The sequence below is a fragment of the Aphelocoma coerulescens genome, chromosome 5 (genome assembly GCF_041296385.1).
Source record: "Aphelocoma coerulescens isolate FSJ_1873_10779 chromosome 5, UR_Acoe_1.0, whole genome shotgun sequence".
In the NCBI taxonomy this organism is placed as follows: Eukaryota; Metazoa; Chordata; class Aves; order Passeriformes; family Corvidae; genus Aphelocoma; species Aphelocoma coerulescens.
The window spans coordinates 7,549,141-7,568,717 of NC_091019.1; the positions used below are offsets into that span (position 1 = coordinate 7,549,141).

Consider the following 19,577-nt stretch of genomic DNA (forward strand, 5'->3'; position numbering starts at 1 on the left):
CTTCATTTCAACAACGGATAGCTGGTGTTCTGCAAGAACAAGCACCTTTAAACATGAAGGATTTTATGCCAGAGCCCATATGAAGAAGCAAGTTACCAGGACAGCTTTACTTCTACGTTAAAATGATGTTTCAGTGGAAGAGCATGCAATGGGCTGTGCAACGGTGGGCATGGTAGACCTCCCCTCTATGGCTTTGAGTGCTGTGCTCCTGGGAGGCCTGAAAAGGCATTTGAGGACTTTTTTGTATGTAAAAAAATCCCTGGACATGATAAAAAAGCAAAAATTGATGCATCCTCAAAAAAAAAAAGAAATAGAGTAGCCATTAACAACTTTCTTCTGTTTAGACATGTGTTCTTTTTGGTTGTTGACTTTTGTTTAAAGGTCAAAGCAAGATGGTAGAAAAAGTGTAATGAAAACAAGGGGTGAACACAGGTGGTAGGATTATCTTTATAATGTCCAGTTCGTGGGTTTCTGATAAGAAACTGCCTTCCATTTAAAGGTATATATATGGATAGACAAAAAAATTGAGTAGTAGAGATAGTAATAAGAGTTGTGTAAAACAACATTGCCAGGAATTGCGGGATGATGCATTCATTATTTGATGGCTGGCTGAGGCTTCAGCTTGGCCTAAAGGAATGAGTAGGAATAGCTGGACAGTAGTGCAGGCTCTCTGCTTGTGCTCTGCTGCATCCCTTCAGTAGTTAGTGGCCAGATGAATGTCTGATGAGATTCCTGAGGTAGTTCCCATGTAGTATCTGTAGTAAATCAAATGCTTTGCTGTGCTGTAAAGTTCACTTTTTTTCTGGTGTATGAAGTCTGTAGGCAGATTAAATTTAATGGACTGTTTTTTCTGCCTGTGTTCTCAATAGCATAATTTGTGCTTTAGAAACATCTCTTCTTGCTGTGCAGTTGCATGTTACAACCATGAGCTTTTGTGTATTTGGTTTGGCCAATGCTAAGCACTCATTCAAACCGTGGATTTTATGCTGATGACTTTTAAGTCTCAGGAGAAAAGATCTGGAATCTGAGAGTTAGGGTATCCTCTTCATTTACCAAAAATTCAACTTAACTCGATCAAGGAAATAAAATAGTGTCCAGGAATAAAATTCATATTCTGGAACTGATTAATTTTAGGTAAAAGGCTATTTATCAGTGCTTCTTTCCCATAGTAATGCTTGTCTAGTTGAATCAGCTTTGGGATTCACTGAGCTACCTGATGGGTTATCAATTAATGTTTTTTTATAAAATCCTTAATTTTTTGTTCTTTTTTACAATGCTGTTACCTTATTTTAATTTTACAAGATAAAATGTGGCATGGAAAGTCATTGGGAAGAGCATGTGATTTTTAGCCCAAATGTAACTATGACATCCCAAAGAACCAGTCAAACCCAGAACTGCTGAGACAAATATGAGGGTGCAGTGATTCATTACTCTCCATTAGTTATTTCTGCAAAGTCCCCCTACCTACATAATATGTCTCCTTGGTATAGCATCTGAATTACTTTTCTTTTAAGCTTCATGCAGCTTCTTTAAGCATCATTTCAACAACACATGAACTGGGTCTCTGAACTGGATCATATGATTATAAATTTCATGCTTTTCTGGATCAGAGAGTGCCTATTTTTCTCTAGCTGCAAAAGGAGGAAAAAAATAACATTTCTTGAACTTTCTGTTGTTGCAACAAGCAAAAGCAGATCTACTTTGACTGCTGAAAAATACACAGCTAAATTGGAGGCCATATTAGGGCATTGCATTTCACCAAAATGCTTGCTTAGATGGAAAACACAAAACATTTAGTGAATATTTTCTCTTCATTGGTGCAGGTTCTGAGTGACTGTGGCTAACTCTTGTTTTTATCATTTGGGAAAAGCTAGAACTTATATTTGAAAGAGGCAAGTGTGTGTGTGTCGCTGTTGTACACAGGGATGGTGAAAAATGACATGCATTCATGTCAGAGAAGTATGATCAAAGGTTGACCTTTTAATGCCAAAAACCCATCCTTTTATAGCATGGATCACAAAAGAGAAATGACATGATTGGCCCCTTGGCTAGCCACCCACCACAGTGAGTGGCTGAGCGGTATAACCACCCATTTCAAAATATTTTCTTCAATGAACCAAAACAAGACCTTGCAGGTGTCAGATAGAGAGTTAGTTTACAAAACCGTCTTTCACTTTTTCTCAGCTAAAGCATGAGAAAGAAAAAGCTTTACAAATGCTTCAGCAGCTGGAAAATTCCTCTGCTCCTGCTTTTTAGCATCCACATGTGTGCACAGTCTGTAGGAGTCTTGCACTGCATTGCTTACCAGTACTTACATGCCCTGCACAGAGCAAGTGCAGTGCAGAAAACCATCAGCTTGGTAGCACTTTGTGTACTACAGTTTGCATGGTTGCTGTGCATTCCTTAAAATAGCAAAATACTATGCGAATGTTAGGGTGGTTGATTCTCAATAAATGATGGAGAAATCAGTAATTTGAATTTAATTATTTCTTATCATTAAACAGACCATTTTTTTATTCGGGAATAATTTGATTTTCCTTTCTAAGTAATCCTTCAGGTGTTAAAAGAAAGCTAATTAAAGAATAAATTTGCCCTAACCTTTGGGGTTTTTCTTCTATTATTGTTAGTGAACCTTTAGGGTGTATATTTGTACATTTAGTTCATCTTTCTTTTAAAATTTGATTATATGTACTTTTTATACAGCTTAAGTGATGCTACTTTGCTCCATTCAATTAAGGTTGACTTTAAAATAGAGTTCTATATTTTTCTTGCTGTAGATTTCTTACTTGCAATGATGAGTGTAGGAGCCAGACAGGAAACTCAGCACTTATTCTGAAGTACTGTTAGTCTTTGCAAGTTTATAAGCAGAACTATACAGAAATAATCCAGACCATTTGCTTAAAAGAAAGAGGCTATCGCTGTTTGGTAGGTGGCTCAGAGTGAGAAATGTGTGTCTATTATAGTGGCAGCAGTCTTTATTTTGTGGAAATCTTAAGGAAAGTTTTAGTTTTTTTCTAAGCATGTGAAAATAAATATTTTGTGATTCCCAAACAAAATGTTTACCTTCTTCTGCCTTTGTTTGTTTGCATTTGGTTGTGGTTTATTGTTTGGTTTGGGGTTTTTAAATAATCTCAGGAGTGTGGCTTTGTATTTTACAAATTACAGTGAAAAACAATTAGGCTGATTCAATTCAATCTGTTGAGCTTTGCATCAATATCCCTAAACCACACAAGTGTTTGCTGATTCTCTTGTCTGGTTATGCCGTGGTACCAGTATCACCTCTGAGATGGATGCCTTTGCTGCAGTGTAGGTGATTACAGCTTGGTTGGTTTTCTTCACTAGCCCCTAATCAAGGTATCAATTGACTTGTGCCTAATTTTCCCTTTTCCTTATTTGCCAAATACCTTATTTCTCTGGTTAACCAATTATTCCAAAGAACACTGAGTAGGACAATTACTTTTAAGCAAAGTAAAATGATATATCAGTTGCGATAAATATAATAAATATATTTGGGAATAGAATCGCATATCTGCCTGGGTTGGTAGATTTAATCAACACTCATGATTATGTAATGCCTTGGTTTTTGGTATTTCGAAGTATACTTATATTTGCCAGAAATATAAGTCTGTGAATGTATCTATTTAAATCCTGAACTGGTGGGAATTTAGAATTACATGGCTTTATCATCAATGGGGGTTTTGTATTTTGAGAAATAAGTATGGATAATGAGACATGCAGCTGTTGAGCAGTAAGTTCATTAAAAGATTTCTTCTCTGAAAATCCAGCTGCCTTCAGAAATCTTGAAATATATTTTGCAGATAAAAATATACCACTTTTAAATAATATGCATAGTCAGCTGGAGCTTTACGAAACATTCATGAGAAGTACACCTGCTATGACCTAGAGCCAGATCTCTACAATAGTTCTAAAAAGTATATGAGCATAAAAGTCATTAGATTTTCTGGGTAGATGCATTACTTAGATTGTCTGCCTATGACTGACAGACCAATATTTTATCATTGGATTGGATAAATTGCATTTTTATATCCTTTCTTTTCCAATACAAGTATTAATGTGAAATCTACTGACAGTCAAATTCGCTTTCTTGTCCAAACCTATTAATGATTAATTTCAAGTAAAAATATAACAGGTATTGAAATAGATAATTCAATTGAATTTTTAAAAAGGTGAAAAATGAATCCTGCATGGATTTTTGTGTGTATTCTGTTTGACTAATTGTCTTGAATGATTTTTTTGTTTTGTGCAATATGGAAAAACGTTTGAAGAGGGGATTAAAATTTCCATGCTTTTTCATTCATGATCCTGAAATACAAAAAAAATTCAGGGCTAGAGCATCTCTTTGGAAAGATGGCCATGCAAGTATTGAATCTGCACTCATTAAGAAAGAAGCTAAGCTTAGATCTCCCCCAAGCTCAGTGACACGCAAGATGACAGCTCTCATTCTGTGAGTCTGTGAGATAAAGGTGAGCTGCTGAGTTACTCTGAGTTGCAGCTGCTGAATGCTGGTGAGGCTGAGACCTGCCCAGAGGCACTGTGTTAGTCATTTGAGGTTTTAATACGGTGGATTAAAGGACTAGAGAACAGAGAGAGAGAGGGAGAGAAGATGAAGAAGAATGTATGTATTTAAAGCATCTATGAGAGTGGTTACAACTTTTGGGGGGTGACTTTTTAGGATTTTATATAATATTGAAAAACACAAACCCCGTAAGGCTTGTTGTCTGACTTGCTTAGCCTTAAATCACTGAAATTCAGTTAATTATTTTCAGCTAAGCTACCTGACTGCACAGCAATTATTCAGATCCATATTGAAGAATCTATGAAAGTTTTTTGCATTGGTTTGGGGGTTTGTTTGTTTGTTCACTTGCTTATTGTTTTTTCTCAATCCTTACTAGCTAATTCTACTATTTTCATACCACCCCAGAACCTGCACCTGAAGAACACAGAGTTGACATGCTTGGCCTTTTGCTTTCTGTGTAAGCCTTTTCCTCTTACAGAACCAGTAAACAGCAGCTGGGCTGTTCTACCTTTGTAGACAAGGCATCACTCACATCCATATGCACATGGGTTTTCTTAATGTATTTGTATTTCTTAGATACATAGAATGGTTTGTGTTAGAAGGGACCTTAAATATCATCTATTTCCAACCTCTCTGCATGAAAATTTCAGTGTTTGTTAATTCAAGGCTCTACACAGGAATGATGGACCTGGTGCATAGTCATCTTAAATAACCAGACAGACAAATTAATCACTTCCCCTCTCCTCCTTTTGGTTTAAGAGCTTCAGTTTGGTTTATACCTAGCTTTGTCATCACTTATGATGTCCATATGTGCTCTCTGTGCTTAGCCAGCAGTGCTTACTGGTGCCTGGTGGCAGAGGATGAGTTCAGCTCGTGTCAGACATAGCACATACTGATGCAGTCCTCAAAGGATAGACTATGTGGCTGTTTCTCTTCTAGTTTTCCTGGTCTTCCTTAGGACAGATTTGCCTTTCTCTTTATTTTGGGATATCCAGCATTTTCATCTTAACTAGATGAGGTTTTTAAAGTATTCATGATAGTTCTCCAGGTTCATAAACTTTACTCAATTTTTCCAATCCATCAGCAGGTAGTCTTTTTCTGTCTTGGTTCATAATCCCGAAGGAATCTCAAGAAAGTACAACTAGTCAATTCTGATATAATTTTATGCATCAGTTAGCACATTCAGCAAATTATTTTGCATTCTGATAATCTCAAGGAAGAATATAAGCATTCTTTATGCACATTCATCATCCTCTGAATATTTTAGTGGCTTTGATGTTGAGGTAGAAGTGAAGAATTATTTCTCATACTCACCAGATTTTTTGGTCCTCTTTTTAGTATAAAAGGTCCTGTGAAGGTTGAATCAAAATCAGAATAATTGCTGTTATAATTAGTATGCCTATATTCAGAAAAATAACTAACAGCAAGCCCCTGTTTTTCATAAAGCATGTTTTTACAGTCCTAAAAATACCTTGCCAATGTATGCAGACTGCTCTTAAGCTAGAGAAAACACAGTCAAGCAGATTTTATTAATACCATTTGAAAAAATATTGAGTTAAATACAATTTTAAGTAATCACATAGGGACAGTTGATATTTTGCAAATATTAAAGTAAGGCAAGAAATACTTACAGAAAGTTTCTATCTGCAAACTACTCTCCTGTGCTTAAAAGAAAGAGCAGACTCTAACTTAGAAAGTAAGAGCATAGCAGCATTTTACTTACTCTGCTTTTTGCCAAAATCTGCTTTGCCTGCTAAATATTTTAAACTGTGATGCCATTCAAGGATAGATGTAAAACCATGCAGTTCCTTTTAAACTTCTTCAGAGAAGATTTTAAATATTTTGCTACACAGCATTCAAATTCAGACCTTGAAAGTAAAGTCTTTTCATTGCTATCTAATGTAGAAGGAATAGTTCCTTAGACCTACTTTGCAGATACTGGCTGCTTTATTCTCTGTTATTAGGTCTTGCCATGCTTTCCACATGGCTTTGACTTGGATATCTGTAGCCAGGAGAAAAAGTGCGGTAGTCTCAAGGGAAAATCTCGACTCCTTTTAATGGGCATCATGGGCAGCTGCATAAATGGGCCATCATTGGTAGATAAAGTAATGGGAATGTTCAGCAGTCTGTTTGACTAAGTGGTGGCTCCCATCCAAAACGTCAAAAATGTTGAAATTACAGCTTGTCATGGCAATATTTGTTTTCTATTTTAAAACATAATTTGTCTTCACACATTTTGATCTGTCTATACAGATCTTTACATCTGTCAGATGACTAACACATGGTCTGTGAGGTAGGCAATGCTCTTTCAATCTAGCCTCTCCTTCTGTGTGTGTATGGAGTTGAACACAGTTTATCATTGATATAACAAGCTTGTTCTTCTAATTCATCATTTGTCTTTATTACATTATTTGCGGTATAATTACACACATTACTATTTACAAAATGCAGTGTAGACATTTACACTTCATACATAATCAAAGTGAAGCTTATCTAGTAGACTGGCTAAAACACTGTTTTTATTTTGGAAATTTCACTGAAAATTAGAGGTTTTTTTGATCTGGCAACGCTTGCCAAATGTGATCAAAGGAAAGTCAAAACAGAGTAGAATGAAATATATTGTGCCATTTCTTCTCTGCTTTGGGAAGGTGAAAGTATGTTAAAAAAATGGGATACTGCTTTAGAGATGCTAATTCAACGTGCTAAGCATTGCAGAATACATGGACTCATGGCTGAGTTTCTGACATACAAAGTCTGCCATACTGACATAATTTCAGTATGAACTGAAGAGACTATGATCTGAGAAATGAAAATAGATTTAGAGGAAATATTGGTATCAAGCAGTCAATCTTGCTTTTTGCAGAAAAATATACAGGAAAAATTTTGAAGCCCTTCAGTAATTACAGAGTTGGGTTTTTTACATTTAACTACAGTAAATGGCTCCAGTACTTGGAGCCAAATTTCTTTTTGTAGCTTTCACATCAGTGCAGCTGTTCAGAGAACATTATCAATAATAGATGACATTTGGAATGTGCACAAATAGCAGGATGACAGGTGATAACAGTAAAGACTAATAGTCTGGTTAGAGAAGAAAATACTTCTTTTGACAGTTCCCTGTATACAAAAAAATATAGCAAAATTAGCAGTAATGCATTTTTCTGAAAAAGGAAGCTTTTCTTTTTTAGGCACAGTTCACTGCCAAACTTTGGAGGTATATCTTTGCCAAATGTTATAGTGTGTTGGGGCAGAGATTCAGAGTGGAAACCAACACATTTGCTTTGATACTTTGGATATTTGGGTGCCACGGGTGGAGCGAGATGGTGAAATGCCATGACCTTCCCAAAAGTGTCTCCAGCCGGGGGTGGGGGGTGAAGCCGCTTCGGCACTGGGGCCAAACGAAGGCACAGACACACACCCAAGGTGGTGCAGCTACTCACTCACACGTCCACTATGCGGCGATCAGTGGAAAAGAAACGAGAAGGGTCTTTTGTATAGGGTTCCAGCTACGAGGTTTATTCCACGCGTGGAAGGTCCCCAGGCAAACAACAAAAGACAAAATAGGGAGCAGGGGTACAACTTTTTATCGGGGTTCCTAGGGGCAGGGAAAAACCAGAACCAATGGGCTGAGGGCCAGGAGGCGGGGTAAGGGAGGGACAAGGGTGCAACAACCAACAGGGAAGAGAGAGGGGCAGGCAGGAGAACAGAAACTAATAGGAGAACCAGGAGAAGGGAAATTTCTAGATGGAGACCAAATAAAGTACAAAGGGGTGGAGACCAACAGGCCAATCTAAAACACAGGAACAGCATACATTAGTTTCACACACTGCAACATTTGGGGCTTTGTCTTTATTAATATAATTCAGAATGGTGGTCTGTCTAATTTCAGTGTTACATAGTACAGCCTCTGTTGTTTAATAATATATTTATTGTCTGAGGTAATGATCAACAAATTACCTGTAGGAACCCAGAGTAATGTATCAAGTCATCAACAGGAAAAGTAATAGTTCTATAGAGAAATGTGTTTGGTGGGAATAATTTTGAAGAACTTTGAATTAGCACATTGCATAAAATACATCTAAAAATTACTAAGAAAATGTTTTTCAATATGAAATTGTTACCATTTTCAAGGATTACCCCAATCTCACTGAAACCCTTCCTTAACTGCAATATTCACTCAAGTCTATATTCATGGCAGGATTAATGAAAAGGTGAGATTCATGTCAGAACTAGGAACTGATTAGAAGATGATCAGACAGATCACCTTGTGTTCCAGATGTTCTTACAGAATAGATGTCCCATGTCCTCTTGATAGAGTAGGCTGTTTTATAAGTACTAAGAAATGTTGTCCCCAGCTGTCTTTTATGCTGGTCTTTAACTTCCTCAGTTTTCTGCTGAAATATTATTTAGTGTTTTTAGTTTGAGGGGTTTTTTTCTGAAAAAGTTTAGTTTGCAAATACATGCTATTTACTCTCAAAACCCAAAGAATTTAAGCTGTACTCAGAGCCTTCTTTTTATTTTTTCATAACACTTAGGAGCCTGATATGAAGTATCTTATTTGATATTGCTGTGCTGAGCTTAAATAGGGGGAAACACTTTTCAAAAGCATGGAAAAATAGCTAATTTTAAATTAGAATATTCTCCTTTCTTACCATTTTCCCAAGACAAGGGATTCTGGCATAAAATGGATGTTCAGTATCATGGATAGGTCAATCATTCATGAAGACATAATGGCTCAAAAAAAGTCAGTTGAGTCCTCTAAATTAGGTCCTACTCCTGACTTCATCTTATTAATGACTTTTAGGAAATCATTAAAGATTAATGGTGATTAAATTGCAGTTCTGTGCCACTAGATTAAGAATACCCCTAACTGCCCATCCAAACTGTCCCATGCCTATGTTTTCATTAAGTGAACTATTCACTGATTTGCTCGGAGATCCTTACAGAGGACAGTCTCCCTGCTAATGCAGCTGGGCCACGTCAAGGCTGAAGGTATCTCATGTCCTGCCAGCTTTAAACACTGATAGAATTTGTGTTGTTGCCTGCACCTGATACAGTAGGACAGTGGATGATATTTAGTTTCCACTATTGATGTTTTGAAGATACATGAATTAACTTATGATTTTGCTACACATATGCTTACTGTGGTAAATTGCTACCATGATTTTCTTATCAAGATATAAGAGTATGTGAACTCATTTTTACTTCATCTGTTCCAAAGATGGAGCCAAACATTGCCTTCTGATATGAACTCTACACTGACAGAATTCTCGCCTTTCAAACCTTGTAGCGCTGGTGATAGTGCTTGCATAGCATTTGTGAATTAAAAATAATATTTTAGAAAGTACTGGAATGTCCTAACATGGAAATATTATACTTCTAGAAATCGCCTTGTATTCTCTAAGTGTAGATAGACCATACCAGGATGCAGGTAAGAAGAAAGTATTATCTAGTACATAATGTGTAAGTACTTACCACTCTGTATATTGAATGACCATAGCATGGTGAAAATACATTTAGTATGCAAATCAATCCAGTAAAACTGTCTCAGGAATTTTTTTTTTTCTGATTGAGAGATATTGTAGCAGCTTCTTCAATACAGCTTATGTAAATTTTAGATGTCTGTAGAGTGCACTTGCAAAACTTCTTCTAAAAATTGAATATATTTTCCAAAAAAGTTCTGTAACAACAAATATTCAGTGTACTGCTACTGAGAGAATTCAGGAGACAGAGCCTATTAAAATTAAAGCAAACCTGAATGGTAGGACTCCACAGAGAGCCACAAAAATGTATTCCTTAGTCATCTCCTGCCCTTCTCCTTTCATAACTGTCGTTTCATAACTTTCATAACATGTCATTTCTGGTTTAAGACAGATGTTGCCAATTCTGCTTAATGTAGTGTTTCGTGTCATGCTGCTGTTACATCAGAAAAAATGACATTGAGAAAGCCATGACCCTTTACTCCACTAGTGATAGAGGACCTCATTTTTTTCAAAGAGTGTTTTACATTTAAATTATTTTTATTTACATGTTTGTTTACAGCACACTATTCATTCCTGTCACCCTGCTTTAATAGTGCTTTCACTGTGATTTTTTTTTAAAGCTCAACCTGCAGCTTTCAGCAGTACCAACTTCTTGTCATCATTCTGTTCACAAATGTCAAACAAATGAAAAGACCTTCAGGTTAACGTCTACTTAACTAGATGTTCTGTTTTGTTGATCCTGCAAACCATCCCCAAGGCACTTAGCCACTGCTACCAAAGGGAAAGATCAAAGAATTGCCAGGTTTTTTCTCTAAATAACCCTGTATGGCATAGGCAGTTACCTTTTATTGCAGATATAAATTCTGTACAATTGAGTTCTGTATCTAATTTGCTGCTGGTTTTAGAGTATCTAACATGGAAAGAATTAGAAATAGCATTTGCTTTCCCATAGCAAAATCCTATTGAAATGATTGTAACATCAACACAAACACCACCAACACAAACCTCCTGCTAAAAGCTCAGATAGAAGATTTTTATGTGTTGCTTACCAACTTATTCAGCTCAGCTGGACTACGTGAAATACAGGAAAAAATAAACAGCCTTAAGTATTAGCAGAGATAGGCAAAAAAAAGGGAAATGTATACTGTTTGTTTTGGAAAGCTTGCTCTTAAGTACCTTCTCCTGTAACACAAGAGTGTAAGGCTGGGGGACAGGTTATAGAAAAAAAGCTCAAAATGCATGAAACAGTCCAAGTATGTCTAAGCTTACAGCAGCGGCAATGTGATGTGTTTGCTGGGGTTACCGAGTTCAGCTGTCAGCCTCTGGATATTGCACTTGCCTCCTAAATAACAGTATGGACAGAGTGCATTAGCACAGAGATGAAAGTGGGCTTTTCCTAGGAATTCAGAACTAGGACAGTGGTGCTTACTGAGTTTCGATTCAGACAGATTTGAAAAGTGTGCAGTCCATATATGGATCATCACTACTAAAATGCATCGATGGGGCAGAGTCTTTCAGCTGTTTGACACACTTGGCCATTGAAAAACTGTGAGGAGAAGAGACTTAAACATGCTCAAGAATATCAAGGCAAACACCCTTTACAAAAAGTCACAGTGTCTTCACTGACCATAACGACAGGTAGAAAAGCAGTTTTAAAGCTCTTAACTAATAAACTTAAGTATTTATCTGTCTCAGAAAGATGAAGGGCTCAGCCAACCCTGCTGGGATTAAAGCAGTCACACTGTTTCATGAGATATAAAACATTTTTCATCATTGTGAAATACAAAACTAATATCCAAAGCGAACTGGATACCAATACATTGTGGTATCAGATAAATCCAGTTATGTGATTTTAGTCTGTTGCTGTCTTCTCATTTCTCTCCTAAGGGCACAGTGAACAACTTTGGCTTCCCAGGAAATGGAAAACCGTTCATCTTGGCAGTCAACCCTGACACTCGTGCTGACCAGAGTCCAGGAGTTTTTTGTGTTCTTGGGTTTGTTTGGTTTTTGTTAATGTAATGTTCATAAGAGAGAAATGTTTCAATGATGAGCTGGAGATTAGCATGGTTTGATTTGCACTATTTATCATAGGAAAGCAGAGCCAAATTTATCTTCTATATAACAAAAAGAAATTACATCAGGGCTCGGATGCAGTGTCTGAATTGAATTGCTAAGAATAATTTTCTGAGAGTGATTGTCTTTGCTTGGACATACTTTGTGTCCTGTGCTTTCAATTGCTTTGTACCTCTGATGTCTAGGTTATATAGTTGGTTCATTCTGGGTTTAGATCCTGATGCTGATTCAAATAGATAATGCGGGTGTTTCGAATTATAAAATGTAACATAAGAGTATTAAAGCACTCATTGTGTGACCAGGGATCAAGATAAACTAACTTCAAAAAAATGACATCTGAAATTTTGTGACTTTTAGTTTGGTGGTGTAAGTTTAGCCTTCTATTAGTAGAATGTATGATTCATCAGATAAGTGTTAATCCCCCTAACTTCAGATGTACAATGTTAATAAACCCCTCTAAATTGGACCCAGGCTAGTTTGTCACAGTTAACAATGCCTATAAACTGTGACTCTTGTCTCATGAGGTTTTTACTATATGTGCTAAAATCAGATAGAGAAATTATAAAAAATACAATATGTAGCTATATAATTAATGATTTTCATAAAATTTATTTGCAGAAAAGGAAATAACTAAAACTGCAACTGCAAAAGTGTTTCTATTGAGCTGTCAAGTGTATAGTTTGTGCTTTTCTTTGTAATCCTTTGTCCAGGTTTTCTAATTGGCTTCATGGTTATTGTTTTCTAAGAATGCTAAGGTGGTCACATCTCTCCCGCTTCTCTAGAGAGGTGATGTGCTCAATCTGTTATTGCAGGAATTGCTGCTTTTTTAAAAATATGGGTGAAGGTCTTCAGATGTTTTGTGTTTATTTGGCATTTGATTCAGGAAAATGGATGCAGAAGTGAAGGGTTTATTTTCCAAAGTTAGGAAGAGAAAGGAACATCCTGTAGCCAGCAAGCAAGGAATTTTTTTTCCCCTTCAGATTCCAAAGGCATGTTGACAAAGCAAGTATGACACTACAGCTTCTTCTGTGTGCTTTTATATTGGAGATCGATCTTTAGGCAAAAAATAAAGTCAACGATTATGTAATGAATTCATCTTTCATTAAGTCTGGTCTCACATTTTGAAAATAATATCAGAACCCAAACAAAATGTAGGAATGTTACATCGGTGTGAGAGAAAAGGAAAAAAAATGCCCAGGCAGTGAGGCAGAAAGCTTTTTATTTTCAGTATGGAAGCTCTGTGAAGAACATGTTAACGAATTTAACAAGTTGTCATTAAGAGTTCTGCCTTTTGTGAGCTATTACAATCCAGTTATTAAAATTGTTAGAGAGATTCCTCTGGCCAAATTAAGGTGCAAATGAGACCATATTCCCAAGTCAATAGTATGGATTTTATTTAACAGTAAATAAGAGGTAAAGACAGAGAGATAGAAAGAAGTAGAAAAAGGGAGGGGAGAGAAAGAGAGGGACAGAGAGACAGATACGTAGAAAATATCACCACTGTAGATCTCAACAGTGTCCCATTGGTCCTCATCTTCTGGTCTTCTTGGTGTTGAGGGTCCCACAAAAGTCAGAGTTCAATGGATTAATATATGGTTTGGGCCAGGTGGGAATGCCCAGGTACCTCCCCTGGGAGGGCAAGTTTGACACTGTCTCATGCAACAGACTCTGGATCTGTTGCATCACTTTGCGTCATGTGCGGTCACCCGGTGCAAGGCCTCAGGAATGACTCTGGGGTGCACTTCAGGGTTGTTTGATGGTTTATGACACCTCCTCAGCTGACTCTCATGTGAATGTCCCATGTGGATGTGTCCTTCCTGGGATGTGAGGGGGTTTACAACTGAGCCAGTTTGTGTAAGGGAGGATGGGTGTTCACTGCCTCTGACCAGAGGTTATGCCACACACCCAGAACTCTCCTCCTCCTCCCCCTTTGGTTGTGTGGAGAGTGTGTGCAAACCTGGCCTCAGCAAATGAGCCTGTGGGCTATGACCTCCCCTACCCTGAACCCAGCCAGAGCTGATTTTCAGGACAGGTGCTGGGTCTCGCTTTCTTGTGGATATGTTCTTCTCCCTCAGCCTTGTTTTCTTCTACCTAGACCTGAGATAATTGGGTAACAGTGTCATCTTCATCTCATGTTCCCTTAGGTGGCTTAACTCACAGTCCAAAGTTCCAGTCAGGAGGCATATTCAGGAAGAGGTGGGCTTTGGTGGTAGCAGCTTCTTTATACAGATTTTCCACAAAGGGCAAAAAGTCCTTCATAACAGTGTTTAAGCCCTTAGCCATAACAATTCAATCTCTCACAGTGGACAACTAGGAATGGACACTGGACTCATGTGGTGTTACTAAGCGTAGGTACCAGGACAGTTAGAAGAAACTGCATGGGAAGAGACAGCAGGATTCTTGCCCATGATGCAAACACTGACAGGAATTTTCTGCACCTGAATTTAGGGATGCACTGGAACTACTGGTGCAAATGGTGCAAATGAGATCAAGTAAGAGTTAGGTACAACAGTAACTTGGCTTAATGATATGATTGCATGTAAATACTCCAGCTTACAGCTTTTGCTATAAGCTTTCTAAGATGTTCAAATACATTAGAATACCTATTTATTTTTAATACATTGATATTCTACCTCTAAATCTAAAAGGCCATTCCTAATTAAAATAATTATTCTATATCATTTTAAAATTGATTACTAAAGATACATTTACAGATACTTAATTCCTTATTTTTTAGCTTGAAATGTCCAAGATCTTTTCCATTAAAGTACTTAATTACAAATGAAGTATTTGAAATAAAACTGTGTAAAATTCTAATTAGTTTATTTGTTGTTTCTCTTTGAGGGATGCTTAGAAGGAAAATGAGCATAATCTTTAATCCTTTTAAGTCTTAGAAGTCAGAACTTCTGTACTGAATCAATAGGCCTTTGTAAACTTAAGATTTTATTGAATAATTAATCTGACTTTGAATAACCCCTTTCTAGCAAAAGGGACATATTCTTCTAGAATATGTTCCTGATCACACTTCTTTCAGAAGAAGAAAGAAGATTTTAATTCAGAATTAAAAAAAAAAAAAAAGTTATACTTCATACGTTTTTACTGGTATGCTTCACATTCTTATATAAAAATCAGCACTATTAATCAGGATGCAAAGCTATTTTCAACAGTGATGTGATTTGTGAAGTAACATAAAATCACACAAGTTGTAGGCAAGAAACTGTCATTTACTTCTGACAAGCTCCTACTTATTATACTCTCAATAATATTAACTTTTAATGCTTGCTCTCATTTCGAATAACATAATATTAAGTTCAGATCTGCTAGCATTTTGATAACCCTGCTGGGTGTTCTTGTTGCAAATAGAGTGGATAATGAGACAGGATTGGTAAATGACGTTAAACCTAGCTAAATCTCAAAAATGGAGTCCGTCTCCTAACTTTAAGTATTTTCATCAAGTTTTGGTTTTGGAAAAATTCTGTATATATATATGTAACTATATTATTTTGCCAGGTTTATTTGGCACAAAATGTGGAAATTGCGACAACCATCTAGTATATCGCGTGTCCTGTTGACACACAGGTTTTTTTGCTTTCTGGGTTACTGCATGGTATTCTCAAAATAGCCCATGTAGAAATTACATATGAAAGACTAATGTATTAGTAGATGTTATTTCTTACAGTAGCTTATACTGGGCAAAAGGAAGATTAATAAAAACATAGTAATTAGAATTCATTCTTATTTTGGTTATGAAATATGGACAGAGTGTTACGGAACCAACCATCACCAGTCTGTAAAGGACTGGAGGATAATGAGTTAGTCAAACCAAAGGGATGACGTGATATCCTGGGTTAATTAAGTGCAAGTCCCTAATGAAACCGTGCCTTTGGCACATCTGTTTCACCATCATCCCAAAAAGCGATGCTGATCTTTATGTGAAACCGTTAAGATGTGTGTAAAACACATTAACTGTGTGATCACAAGTTCAACACAGTTCTTTAGGTGTACCCTCGTGAGCAATAGATAAGTCATGTGTGCTTCATGTCTTTGATTTCTATTTTATTTACCTTTGTTCATCTTGTATCTGCTGTACAGTTCCTTTTTTTCAGAGCAGTTGTCTTTTTCTGTATTTCTATAGTGGTTAGTACAATAGGGTATTGCTCTTTGATGAGTTACAACATAAATTTTCAAAGATCCAAAAGAAGTACTTGACTGTGAGACTTACTAGAGCAACACCCAGCTCTTTGCAAATCACGTTTTGCAAGACAGAATCTGGATTGTTGGGTTGTCTCATTGAAAGTAACATCCTAGTTCCTTTCTGTTGTATCAGAGAACTATGGGCATCCATGTCAAACAGCTGGGAAAGATTTACTGTTTCTGCAGTAGTGTGTACTGTTGCATGGCAGCCAGCAACAGTGAAACGTGAAATTATGTCAGATCTCCTTATTTTGAAATCATGAAAATGAGGTTTCAAATGAAATTTTAGTTTCGCTGCATTTGCTTTAATAAAAAAGGGGTTTTATCAAGAAAAACTCAAACCTTCTAATTCTGGAATTAAAGCTTCCAGTATTTCAGTGGGATGTGGATCTAAATTTGAACTGGATGGAATTACATTTTTTGCTTTAATGACAGCTTGTTCTTGTGCACAATGTACAGAAAAGCTATTTGCTATTCAGTAATAAACATACATACATTCCTGAAATGTGGTGGGTTCTGCTTCTGTTTGTATATTTACAGTTCATTTGTTACAGTGGGGATGCTGTAACACGCCTATATCAAGCCAGGAGTCCCGTGGAAAAGAAATATATATAGACGGATTCTTGCTAGATGTTTCAGAGAGATGTTTATTTCCCCAGCCACATGGCCGGGTTCTGCCGAGGAACTGTTACAGTCAGGACCCGAGGTCCTTTGCCCGCGCAGGAAGCACAAACCAACCAATGGGGAACGAGGCTGACCTGGGGCAGGGAAACCCCGTGCCTCCCCTCAGGGCCCCTCTTCCCAGGGCTACATGGCGGGGGGAGGAGACCCTGACATTCATTAACACAGGAGCAGTTGGTTTTCATATTCTTTTAATTTCTTTTTAGTGTTAAGCATGTTATGTTGGGCACTTGTAGATCTGCTTATTGAATATTTATGTTTTTGACAAGTTTTGGAAGATGTTCACACTGCAGAGAAATCTTTACCCTTGACTGTCAATTATGGGATAGTATGAGTAAGGAGTGGGAAAATAATTACTATGGAAAATTCATTTTGTCAAGGTTTGTTATTTTCCCTGAAAATGAGAAGAAATACATTTAAAACTCCTACATGAAAAATCATATTGAGTTGGCAAAATGCTGTATCAGGGGACTAACCTTCTATTGGTTTTGATTACTTGCAGTTTTAAATTATGAAATTTAGCAAAAACACCCCTTGATTTGGATCATCAAGGTTGAGTGATGACACCTTGGCCCTATTACTCAGTTGTTATAATGATTTACATAAAATTATATTGAGCTATCAAGTTGACACCTAGCAAGGATTAGAGGGTTTTTTCTCCCCTTTTGTACCTCAGCGTATTAAATCTAAATTACTTTCAGTTGCCAGAGTGTTTTGGAAAAGTTTCTATGGCCAGTCCTGTTCCTGTTGAAGTAAATTTTAATGCAAATGCCTTTTAGAATTCTGTAAGAGGATACTGTGCCTTGATGAATCTCTCTTGTCTTATTTGTGTTTTTGTTGGTGACTTGAAGATGCTATTGGTGTATAAAATAAAGCCAGTATGATCAAATAGTTAAAGGATCCCTTAATATTTTAGTAACACTTACTAATAAACTGTTTTGGTTTTTTTGTCCCACTCTCAGAACAAAAGCCTCAAAAACAAGCTCTTGTCAGGAAACAAGCTTTGTGGTATTCACGCAGAAGAGGTAAGGAAAGTTCCTTTCTATTCTAAATCTAATGTACCCAGAAGAAGTTTGCATCAAAGTCTTTTGTACTGAGGTTCTGGTGTATTATATATATACACAAGTGTATATATATATATATATATATACCAGAATACAGAATATATATTATGCTTATATAGTGAGTGTTCCTAAAGTGCTCTCATCCCAACTCATTTCTGTGCCTTCACAAGAAGCAGCTCAAATATATTAGAAAGAGAGTTGCAAACTCAAGTTTTAGACAAATAAAATCATCTGTGCATGCTTATGATATAATATAGATACATACATCCATAACATATGTAAAACTTATTTCATTTCCATGATCTCCATGTCTGCACTAACACAGGAATTGCCAAATGCCTGTTTTGAAATTAACATAGAGACAGGAAAGATCTATTATTATTGATTCCCAGAATGTTTCATTATTTCAAGGGAAAAAGGGTCACTTTATTGTAGAGTGCTGAGAATATTTTTTTGCCTGTTTTGAAGGGGTTTTACCCCCCTGAACAACACTGTTTTGACCTCCAACCTTGGAAAAAACTGCCTACTATCAGAAAAGAACTAGAAAAGACAATGGTGTGAATTAGGTGATAGACTACTATGTAAGATTGTCCACAGGGTGAAAAATTTAGAGGTTTTGGGCTTCTCTTTTTAGTAAATAGATAAGAGCAAAAAACATCAAAATGGAGGATTGTTGTTGTTCTCCAAACCTCCTCCTCCTCCTCCTCCTCCTCCTCCTTCTCCTCCTCCTCCTCTTCCTCCTTCTGCTTCGACGACGACGACGACAACTACTACTACTACTACTACTCCATATTCTGCAGTAAAAGTAATTTGGGATGACTGGACAAAAAATTCCACAGTTCCTGTCTGTGTTACTGAAAAATTGGTAGGAAACTGAAAATAATATACGTTTTTAGTAACTATTGGTTAAATTATCTTTAAAAGGCTGTGTAAATCTTGATAATTGAGCTTTTCTCCTGCATTCTCTGCTCTGTGCTGTGTCTGGGTCATGCTAGTGACTCTGTTTCTCTGATAAGACTTAGTAAACAACTATCTAGCAGCAGCAGTGAAAGCTGAAAGTCTCAGTTTGTCTCTTGAACTAATTCCTGGCAAAGACTTTAAAAACTCTCTCCCATCAGGAGAGATTTGATTTACGGCACAGATGTGTGTCACTTTATGAAACTGAGGGACAAAAATCTCCCCTCTACTGAAGAGCAAGATAGACAGTCAATGATACAAAAGCCCTATTTTTGGCAAATTCATCAATGTAGGAGTACCTGCATTCATGTGAGCACTTTCTTTATTTAACTTTCCATTAGAAAAGGTATTATATATTAATCTGATTTACGCACATTACTTCAGTCTGGGTTTTTTGCATATATAATTTCTGTTAAGGTCATTTCACCTTGCCAGAATGAAACCAGAGCATAAAAAATTTCTTCTGCACTAAAATTTTCATAATTATGGTTGAATGCATTTTCTTCATTAGAGTCTCTACCTTTTAACTTAGAAGTCAGTACTTAGGAGCTTAAGTTTCTGATAAATTCTCAAAGGTAGGAAATAATAGGG

General features: G+C 36.7%; 1 protein-coding gene across 3 annotated transcripts in view; it reads left to right on the top strand.

Moving 5' to 3' along the window:
* Window positions 1–19,577, top strand: part of LUZP2 (leucine zipper protein 2) — a 196,873-nt gene that overhangs the window by 106,080 nt on the left and 71,216 nt on the right. For all 3 annotated transcript variants that reach the window (XM_069018815.1, XM_069018817.1, XM_069018816.1), the window contains exon 6: window positions 17,928–17,990. In XM_069018815.1, coding sequence (XP_068874916.1) covers window positions 17,928–17,990 — 63 coding nt within the window. The remainder of the gene's footprint in view (window positions 1–17,927; window positions 17,991–19,577) is intronic.